The 11243-nt window shown below is 35.0% G+C and overlaps 1 protein-coding gene across 2 annotated transcripts; it reads right to left on the bottom strand.

The window, feature by feature from the left end:
* Positions 1–689: 689 nt before the first annotated feature.
* On the bottom strand, positions 690–10197 carry LOC121255887. Of its 2 annotated transcripts, none has more exons than XM_041156436.1 (6): positions 9997–10195; positions 9631–9772; positions 8095–8706; positions 4557–5049; positions 3708–3789; positions 690–1108 (listed from the first exon to the last, which is right to left on the bottom strand). In XM_041156436.1, exons 1-6 carry the CDS (start codon positions 10024–10026, stop codon positions 905–907), a joined length of 1563 nt encoding a protein of 520 aa, XP_041012370.1. In that variant the 5' UTR covers positions 10027–10195; the 3' UTR covers positions 690–904. The 2 variants fall into 2 exon arrangements, with proteins under 2 accessions (XP_041012370.1, XP_041012371.1); XM_041156437.1 differs by having other exon boundaries at positions 989–1122; positions 9997–10197.
* Positions 10198–11243: the final 1046 nt, after the last annotated feature.

Below are 11243 nucleotides of genomic sequence, written 5' to 3' on the forward strand. Positions count from 1 at the left end.
TGCAAATATATTTTCTCTAATTGAATTTCTTTAAGAATGTAGGAAGAAACATTTCTATCATAATGGGAGAAATGAATGGTTAAGTAAGACCATAGTATCTTGAAACCGAAATGCACCCACTAAATGGGCGAATTGATGGGTTTTCTCCAAATTTAAATGTTTAAAAGGGTAAGAAATAAAATGAATGATAACAGATACATAATGAAGGGCTTCTTGGCAATTAGAGGAAGAAGTAATCAAATGCTTGCAATTAAAAGAAATAATGCTTTCAAGACAAAGTTATTTTATTGTGAAATCAAAGAAGATGCTTTGAAAATTGAGAAATGATATAGGTAATAGATAGCTGAAAATGAAAGAGATTTAATATTTTATTTATTTTGTGCTGAGAGAGCACACTCTCTTCAGCTCAAAGTGCATGAGCAGAACTAAAAACTTGAATAACAGTGCTTAGCAAGGACAAGTTCTCGTCTTCATTGATTTTCTTGTCTAATTTGCCATATTAGTTATTGCTCACTTTGTTATTTTATCAATTTTCATAGCACGTATTCGAAACTATTTTTTCCAACAATTTTTCCCCAAAATTTCCAATTCCTGTCCCCTCAACCCATTAAACAAGTTTGAACCTTAGCCATGGTCATAAGAAGCACTTATCTAGGTTCAATTTTCCTAAAGAATGTTCACCATTCTACTTGATGGAAAAGTACTTGCATAAATTTCTTCACAAGCTTAGCAAAACCACGTCTTAGTTTTTACACCAGGATTGCATGATATTAAAAAAAAAAAGCTGTTGTATAGGAAGCACAGGCTTTTTTACACGAAACAAGAGACATGAACAAATTAAAAAATTACACCAAATACATAGGCAAGCAACAGAAGACCTCCATTGCGTAAAGTATTTCAAATTCTAGGAGCACCAACCACAACATGAAAACGAGTAAGCGATGCGACCAGTTTGGCGTATATACTCTGTTTGTTGCTCAGTTTTTGAAGCTTGCTGGTTTCTCTTGGTTTCGGCCACTGCTCGCTTTTCTTCAGCCTTGTGCCTTGCAGCTGCTAATTTATTCATAAGCTTATCATGTGCTTGCCCCCTCATTCTTTCAACCTCTACCTGAAAACCACACACAGTCAAAAATACAGTGTAAACTGATGGATTTTTGTGATATCATCTGTGTGAAGTTAGAGATTACTATAATACTTGAACTTAACAAGCTCTTGACAATTGAGATTTCAGAAGGAAGTGAATACTCATTTAACAAGCAATCTGCAATAGGTATAGTTAACATTCCAAAATGGTAATTTAGGCTTCATGAGAATCAAACTAACCCTTTCTTGGCTCAGCCACAACTAGAGATCACTCCTCTTGAATCATAATTGATAGAGAGAAAGTCATTTTAGTTTTCTATTCTATATTAGGCCTGATGTATGGAGGCTGACCCATGATGATAATGCCCACACTATGATTGCAATGCAAAGAGTCATAAACTGCTCATCAAAGCCCTCTCATAATAATTGCACAAAATGTTGAATTTCTTTCATTTTTTTTTTTCCTACTGGAAGACTTCATACCAGAACACGTCATGCTATCATTCAGAGGCAAGAGCACAAGAATTTAGGATCCACCACTGAGACCACATTTCCAGTAGCACTTGGCTTCCCATGCTTGAGCAGCAAGCATATTTTCAACGGTTTGCAATTTTTTGATAAGTAAATGGTTTGCAATTAATAGATTCCTCGTGGATCCATCTCCCAACCTGAAAACACAATCCAACACCACTGCCTGAACCATCCCCCACTCCTATTTGAATTCTTTCCCTTTCCTAATCACAAATTTCCATTCTGAGCCCTGAGACAAATCCACATCAGCCACTAACTTTTATTTAGGTGTCAATTACAACAGCCTCCTACAGCTCACCCACATCCAGGGCTTCATTAGTGACCAACAACCTCCTACAGCTCATCCAGAGCTTCATTAGTGACCAACAAAACAAATTACATAGTTGAATCAAAATATACCCAGAAGACAATGACCAAAAAAGACAACAATTGTAGATATTGACTTCTATACTAAAATAAGAAATACAAAGAATCCTAGAGTATATAATTACCGTCATCGTCAACCATCGAATGATCATCATTGTCATAAAAAAAATTTGTAACACACAAGTGCACCTCCTGTAATTCAAGGGGAAGTTCCTCTGGTCTGATGGCCCCTAGAAATTGTTCGCACCCAAGAGGATTCAAACCTTAGACCTGAAGGGAGCATACCACCAAGACCAAGGCCTTTACCACTTGAGCCAACCCCTAGGGGTTATATCCATGTTATTTTTAATAAAACATTTAGAAATAACAGAAGGAGTTTACATCTTGCTCAAGTTCGGTTTAGAAAGATTATGGCGTAGACGCCGTAGAGAAATGATGGACAAGTTGATGTAGGGTCTACCATCCAAAAAGAAGAAAAGGCTCATATTTGATTGCAGCTAAATGTTTGGTTTTGAGAAATCTTTTGCAGATTTTTCAAGGCAGAAACAATCTCTAGGATCTAGGATGTTAGGCTGAAGGATCAATGTAGAAAGAAGATGGGTTATCCCATTATGCAAAGTAATGTTTTAAGTTCAAAAGATTATAAGGGCTGTTTTTACTTGTTGGGGTTGGTGGTATAATTAGGTACAACAGCATCTCACTCAAATATGCAAAAGAAGAATATTAACCAAATCCAACTGTGGACAACACGTCACCTCAAACTTATTCCTAACTTTATAGGTTTCTTTGGTCTTTAAGAAACCACCGATTTTGCCTTAGATTTAAGAATCAGCTCTGGATATATGAAAAACTTTCATAATGAATTTGAGGCAGGCATGCTTTTACAGCAGCTTCACAGTATATTGTAAAACTGATCAATCCCTTTTTTTTATTTTTTATTTTTATTTTTATCATTCCCTTCTTTACTGTAATAACGTCCAGAAACATGATACTTGCACATCAAAACTTCTATACTCATAGACAGGCTTCTATCGCAACATCCCAGTTACACTTGAGTTTCTTTTACAAGAAATGTCATCTCATCACCTTCCTTGGGAGATGATTCGGCATATCTGACAAGATTCTTTCTTATATCTATATAATTTTGTTTTTGATTGGCACCGGGTGTCTGGAACAGCATCCCGACTAATCCCAGGAGTACACAGGCCCTTAGCAAGGAGTTTCACACAAGCGCACATCGGGTAATTCAAGGGGAAAATCCCCCAGTCCTATAGCCCCTAGAGATTGTTTGCACCCAAGAGGATTTGAACCTTAGACCTAGGGGGAGCATACCCCTAAACCCAAGGCCTTTACCACTTGAGGCAACCGTTAGGGGTTTCTTATATCTATATAATCAGACTCGATTCAATCTTTATGTTTACAGAGAACATCAAAACCAAATGGGAGGAAGTATTAAGATGTAATATCTGCTTTGCTATCGCAACCACCAGATCCTCAGGTCCCTAGACATTAGGTGCTGAAGTACAAGATTCTGCATTGTTCTTGGCATGAAATGAGATATCTTATTGAAAAGGCCAAGCAAGAGGTCATAGTGAAGCAGAAAAGCCCAATTACAAGGCTGATTGTCTAGAATATATATTTTCAACAAGAGGAAGGCTACATGTAAAAATAAATGAGATGATAATAGCTACAACAATAAAGGAATTGGCAAGAAAAGTATAGAGTACCTCAACTTTCCTCATCTCAGCTTCTGTTTTGGCTATTTGATGATTCTCCCATGCCTGAATTTTCATCTCTTCACGTTTGAACCTGGACAATTTAAGTCAAGACGTGCCATTTCATACCACATACAGTGAAGTAATTATAAATAACAACTCAAGCATAAATGTTTTTCAGATTTGCCCTGGGTGTCTGGGACAAAGTACAACTCAAGCATAAATAATGCAGGTATTTCTTTATATGGTTCAGATGCTCCTGCTAATAAGTATCCTGTTCCACCAACCTGGTAGATTATAGAAGAAGAATTTTAGGCATAGTCTCATCTCTTATTTCCTCCCTTAGCAGATGTGGTAATGTCTCCATACTTACCAAGCAAAAGACGATGCACAATATGTGAGCTTCAAAAGTACTACACACTTGGTCCGCTGTCCCTAAGTTTTCAAAATGATCCCTACAATATTCTGCTCAATAAGGTGACTATGTACAAACAATAAGCTCAACTATTATTGTAACTGAACTAGCACGCTCAGGCAACGATCTTGTATATGTCCCGTATGCCTGGGCTTTTGCCTATTCTTATGATCAATAAAATTTTGTTTACCAATAAAAAAAAAAAAAATTATTGTAACATTCATATCTATCACACTTATCCTCCATTCTGGAATTTGTCGGACCAGATCTTATATTATTTGATTAAAAAAAGTTTTTTCTGACAAGTGACATGCCATAACTAGTCACTAGTTGACATTTGAAATATATAGGGTGAAGGTGCAGGACAATACATTAGCCATCCATATGGAGATTCCATAATGTTAACACTAAAAAAAGGGGGAAAATCTATGGCTTTGTGATTTCACCTGGCCAAATATTTGGCTTTCTCCGCCTCCTCCCAAGCTGCTGCACGTGTCTCTGTGACACTCTTAGCTGCCTTTTCTGAAGCTAAAGTTTTCAGTGAAGTGGACGCATCCTTATCCTCCTCTTTGCTAGCCCAAGCAGCAATATTCATTTTCCCCAGCTGTGTCCCAAGAACCATAATCTCTCTCCTAGTTTTCATCTGTAGCTCCTTTTCAGATAATTCATTCTTGTTAAGTTCCAGATGATCATTACATGGATCAGATGGTGATGAAGCAGGGGCAGCTCTGCCTGGAGTAGTTGGCCTAGAAGAAATTGGGCTGCGCATTGGTGTTGTTGCCCTCACAGGAGTTCCAGTCCTGGAAGGTTCTTGGCTAGCAATAGGAGTCATTTCAGTGCCCATATCTCTCATTGATACAGACCGAGCTGTTGAGGGAGGTGGTATAAATGTAGTTGCACTCTGGATGGCTACAGATGAATCATGTTGGCTGAGATTAACTGCCAAAGAAACAAAAACATAAAGCGTTTAACCAATAATATCCAAGCAATTATTTTTAGTGTTTTTTCTAAATATATATTTTTTTAGGACAATACTAGGGTGACTACCAAATGTACCCAACAAATATGCACACTAGTACAAATGAGATTTTTTATTTTTCTTTTATTTTTCTTTAAGCATTTTTTAAGCATCCTTAACCATTAAGAAAAAAATAAAAATAAATAAAAAATAAAAATATATGAGTGGACATATTTGGTAGCCATACTATCATTTTCCATTTTTTTTATATAAGTAATAAGAAGTTTTATTAAAGCAAGTAAATAGGCATAGCTTTTTCTAAATACATTATGCATGGAAGTTACTTTATCTTCATAGACAATACTCCACACTACTTAAATCTGGAATCTTGTTGTTACAATACTCTCTCTGAAAGGAATTGGACACTTTACTATAAGTTTCTTAATAATGGGACAACATTTCCTTGTTTTCTTCATATTTTGGAAAAGCAATAAAATGAAAATCTCATTTATCAGTTCGTCTTCTTATCATATTTCAGCAAACTGTCCTAAAAATAAAAAATAAAAATAAAAATATCAGCAAACTGTAATTCATTTTCCTCCAGAAAGAGTACATTGTTAGAATTTTTCATCGCCAGCGCAGCCACTTTTTACAACCTTATGTCACACTTGAATAAGAGAACCTGTAACTAAATTTGGCGGATGATTATGAAAAGGAAAATTTTATACACCATAGTACCATCTCACTTTCATCCTACTAAGTAAGATGAGACACATTTATCACTATTAAATTATCATTTATTGCATGTTTCTTTATCATCTAATGGTGATAAACGTGCCACATACATACTACGTAGTATAATCAAAATAAGATGAGAGTGTGGTGAATATTACTCTTATGAAAATATTAAAAAGTCCAAGAGTAATGTAAGATCACATTAAATTTTAAAAATTCCACCAAAATGGGGTCCATGCTCTCCACCATAACCAGGGACAAAGCCAAGATTTTACGGCTCATTTGGACACTTCGAATATCTCAAAATTATGTGAAATGTGAATAGTAGTGAAACGGTTTGAGTAAGATGTTTTAATGAGTTTTGGGAAATAAGAGAGAAAAAGTTGAATAAGAATATTTTTAAGTTAAAAATTTGTTTGAATATAAATTTTTAATATTATTTTTGTTTCGAAATTTGAAAATTTTGTATTGTTTTTTGTGTTTTATTTGGAAGTTTGCGAAAGTTGTGTTGGGTTAATGGTGATAAGAGAACCTGTAACTAAATTTGGCGGATGATTATGAAAAGGAAAATTTTATATACCATACTATCATCTCACTTTCATCATACTAAGTAAGATGTGACACATTTATCACCATTAAATGATCATTTATTGCATGTTTCTTTATCATCTAATGGTGATAAACGTGCCACATACATACTACGTAGTATAATCAAAATAGAATGAGTGTGGTGTATAGCATTACTCTTATGAAAATATTAAAAAGTCCACGAGTAATGTAAGATCACATTAAATTTTAAAAATTCCACCAAAATGGGGTCCGTGCTCTCCACCATAACCAAGGACGAAGCCAAGATTTTACGGCTCATTTGGACACTTTGAATATCTCAAAATTCTATGGAATGTGAATAGTAGTGAAAGAGTTTGAATAAGATGTTTTAATGGGTTTTGGGAAAGGAGAGAGAAAAAGTTAAATAAGAATACTTTTAAGTTAAACATTTGTTGGGATATAAATTTTTAATATTATTTTTGTTTTGAAATTTGAAAAATGTGTAATGTTTTTTGTGTTTTATTTGGAAGTTTGGGAAAGTTGTGTTGGGTTTTGTGTTTGGATAATGATTAGGTAATAATTAGATGAAAAAGTTGAAGATTTGAAATTGAAAAATGTTCTGTGTTTGAGTGATGTTTGGGAAGGAAATTATGATAAGTTTTAAGAATATCTAAGTGTCCAAACAATGCACAATCAATGAGAGAAAATGACATCAATTATGCTAATTGAACTTGACATTCTTTTAACGAACAAAAGTCATCAACTATCACATCCATACTAAATCTACCTAAAATTTTCTTTTCTTTTCAAAAACTTTGAAGCTTACATGAATCGTCTAAAACACACACACACACACACACACACACACACACACACAAGCATATACATATGAGATTGGAAAAAATTTAAATCAAGTGCTCCTCTACAACAAAGATCTCTCAAATCCTTTATGCAATATGTTAGAAGGGTAAGCTCAATGTGAAAGAGAGAAAATTATTTTCAATCCTTCTATTAAAAAAATCTTAAAAGTACAAGAAAAAGAACCATAGCCTTCAGTGCTACTCTCTTGCCAGTTCATTCCATTAGATTTCTCACAGAAAAATAGGAAACTAGGAAAAAAAAAAAAAGAAAAAAAGACAAATGTTGCCAAACAAGTAGCAGAGAGAAGACAAAAGCAGACAATCCGATCTACAATGCAACATAATGTTGCCAGTCTCAAACAAAAAAGGAAAAAAAAAACTGGTTGCAGAGCAGTTCTGTACAGCCAGAATCTCACTCTGCTGGTAATGATGCAGGGTACTTCAACAGCTTAAACTCTCAAGTAAAATAACTAGAAAGGTAGGGATTTGCAGGAATTAATTAGTAACATAACCAAGTCAAAAGAGATATGGGAATGCCAAAAAGTAAATCATCTTTTTTACAAGTGACACAAAGAAAATGATAAAGTAGTCACTCTCTCTTTTTTGACAAAGACAACACAGATTTCAGGTCATTTTCTTTTAAGCAAATGTAATGTAATGACTCTTAATGTTTAAGAAAACATATAAAAATAATAGCATAGCATAGTTACAATGTACTACATGAACACAAGTGCCACAACATTAGGTGATCAATCCTAGAAAACACAATAGATATATTAATCCAATGTGATTACATTGTTGGAATTGTCCTGCAAAGAATGAACTTTCCACAAAAGATAAGTGAGACTATGAACCAATCTTTACACTAAATGTAATCCTTACTCACTGACTCTCCAACAGAGTTCTCAATCATGAGGACAGGCTTGCCATATGAATCTGCAATTGGATAGGGGTGGTCTACTTCCCAACTGACAAACTTCAACCCCGCACATTCCATCTTAGCTTGATTTGTATCAATCCGCTTCGTATCTGGTTCTTCGAAGGAAGCAACTCTTTGTTCTGGAACTTCAACAACAACCTTAGCAGACAGCTGATAACCAACATTAGCCGCCTTTCGTGATCCAACTCCTTGCCCACCATGCACTTGAGCCTGCCCCATCTTTGGCCGGTTTGAAGTAGGGCTTGCAATCCACTTTTGGGCATCATCCCATTTGGATGGTGCCGGCTTTGAGAATGGCCCAAGAGGCACTCTCTGGTGGGCCCGCTCAGCCTTCTGAAACTCAAAGAGGGCTGAGGACACAGTCATGCCGTCGTGCCCACTATCACAATCCAATGTAGAATCTTCTTGAGTTTTATGCCTTGAATTGATTAATGTGTTCAATCTGCGGTCAGTTACCATGTCCGAGCCTAATGAGTAGACTGCAGTTGAAGTGGAGCACTCAGGAAGAACAGTCACAACATCTACAACTTTGCAATTATCAGAACCGCTATCACCTGAAAAAGGTTTCCCACAAGCAATTAATGGATTTCAAAATCATCTCTTTGCTCTTTTACTCGGTAATGTTTCCTGTTCTGTCATATAAATAAAGCATCCAAACATAGAAACTCAAGACTCATGCACAAAATTTAGACCAAAACGTGGCAATGGTTTACATGGGAAATATTTCCCTGGATAAATTCGTATATAAAGGCATATAATAGCAGGCGCAAACAAGATGTCTGCAAACCAAACAGTACCTATTCCTCCGTTAGGCTCTCGAGACGTCCCAGAAAATGAAAAGGAAGAAATGATAACTTTGACTCTTAGGCCTGATTTGTTTTCACAAATTATTTCATCTCATATAATCATTATAATTTTCCAAACTCCCAAACAAAAAACAAATAATAATTAAATTTTTTCAAATTTAAACACAAAAATAATATTAAAAAAAAAGAAATACTTTAGCCACAAAGAGATCTTACAAAAGTCAATCCGCAAACTGATGTAATTTGATATAATACGTTAGATTGTAAAGTTAATTTTATTGTAAAGTAGATCTAACGTATCATATGAAGCCATGTCAACTTGTGAGTTTATTTTTGTCGAATCTCTTTGTGTTTGTAGCACCTTCTCTTAAAAAAATTATATTCTAATAATATTTTATTCAAATCTAATGTATCCGAAGCCTTAGTTGTTAAGTCATATGGAATTTCCAACAAAAATATAAATCGACGCATAAAGTACACTAGAAATATTTTTTCTTTTTTTAGTAAGTGAAATAGTAGTGCAATAAAAGAACAGTGGAGTAAAAAACAATGTGACTCCTACTACGTTCAAAAAATTCAAAATTTTAATAAAGTATTTCCGGTGGAGTAGAAAAGAAAGAACTCAATTTTAATAATCAGAAAAACAAGGTAAACGCGCAGAAAAGTAAATACCAGCGTCATGAATCTGAGGAGAAGAAGAAGAAGACGAATGAGATCTGGAGGTGAAATTAGAGCGAAGCCCTTCCTCTTGGATTGATTTCCTTTTTGCTCCAAGTAGCATGGTCCTCAACTTCCCAGGCGACAATCCCCCACCCTGGCCACCCCGAGAATCCACATTTACATATAAAACATATGCATTTTCTATCAATTAATTAACAAAATCCCAGCAGATCAGATGCTATTTCCGGGATGATAAATACATTGGGAAAGGGAAAACATAAAGATCATCTGCAAATAAGATGTAGATACTACACTCCCAGCCAGATTCCATGGAAATGGAGTACATTTTAAAAAAAGAAAAACAAAGAAAAGAAGAACCTGAGGCTGTTGGATCCTTTCGTACTCCATGGTTGTGCCCTGCTCAGAAAGCTAAACTCATTGTAAAGCTGCGTTTTCTTGTTTAGTTTTGTTGATGCTGGGAAGCGGTCCCATGCCACTAACAGTCGAGAGACACAGAGAGAGTCTTTGAGTGTACGTAAAGTTGTGAACACCGAACTGAGCAGTCAAATCGCTTTCTTTCGATAGTTCTGACTTGCAGTCGCATTTTACTTTTGCTTTCCTCGCCCATTAAATACAAACGAGAAAAAAAATTGTTTTCCTCTTTTCCTTTTTCTCGACAATTTTTTTATTTTTAAGCTACAATTGTACCGGCGGTGGCAGCTCACAACTAGTCCTTTGGCGGATCTGGACTTACTTCGGAATTTACTTCTTTTATTTTGAAATTTATTATTTTTAATTAATGTTTTGTCTTTTAGATAAATTATTTTTTAAAATAAAATTAATTAAAAAGGTATGATGTCAAATAACCTAATTAAAAATGACAGATATAAAAGGAGAGTTGTTAAAAAGAAGAAATATAAACACAAAAAGTAAAATTATAATTTATTTATTAAGTATTTAACATTATCTCAAATATTCACATCGAAAATAATAAATATTATAAATATATACTTGACTAATATTTCGAGAGAATAATGATACTATTTTGGATGCGTTTCACTGCCAATTGAGTTCAATTGCTAATCTGCAACAAAGAAAGAGAGTAGTCCAGTATGCTTGGTGCACCTATGATCTCTAAGTCAGACATATGCGTGTATTGCCTTACAATGAGGGGTTTGTTTGTTACCTTAGGCTGCTAACGTTGGTCCTTTATATAGAGTTGGATTATTGCTGATAAGGATAGTTAAACCCTTCCCCAAATCTCAATATCTTGATCGTCAAATTTCCGAGATATGATTTTAGAATGAATAGATTAACATATCGAGGATAAACAACTCAAATATCTCACCGTTTTTTTAGGACTAAATATTTTTTATCCATGACAATTACCATATTAATCTCATTGGGCAGTATGAACTCATGATAGCGAGTGTATGGTACACCTACAGTTTTCTAGCTCATTGGGCCCATTATATGGGCCTCTTACTCAGTACTGTTGGGCCCATCTAGAGGAGATAAAGAGCCTCTTCAGTTATCCCGCAAATTTTTGTCATGCTAGCATGGCTGGAATTTAAAGATTATGAAAGGTTCTTGCTCTTCATGTTATTAAGTTTGGTTCGTTGTTC

The sequence above is a fragment of the Juglans microcarpa x Juglans regia genome, chromosome 3D (assembly GCF_004785595.1).
Source record: "Juglans microcarpa x Juglans regia isolate MS1-56 chromosome 3D, Jm3101_v1.0, whole genome shotgun sequence".
NCBI lineage: Eukaryota > Viridiplantae > Streptophyta > Magnoliopsida > Fagales > Juglandaceae > Juglans > Juglans microcarpa x Juglans regia.

What these genes read in the sequence shown, in the direction of transcription:
- LOC121255887 (XM_041156436.1), bottom strand. Translation starts at nt 10,026, where the DNA reads ATGGAGTACGAAAGGATCCAACAGCCTCAG. An exon ending in CTCTGTTGGAGAGTCAGTGA is followed by an intron (nt 5,050 to 8,094) that starts GTAAGGATTACA and finishes TTTCTTTGGCAG; the next exon opens with TTAATCTCAGCCAACATGAT. An exon ending in CTGAGATGAGGAAAGTTGAG is followed by an intron (nt 1,109 to 3,707) that starts GTACTCTATACT and finishes TGTGGTTTTCAG; the next exon opens with GTAGAGGTTGAAAGAATGAG.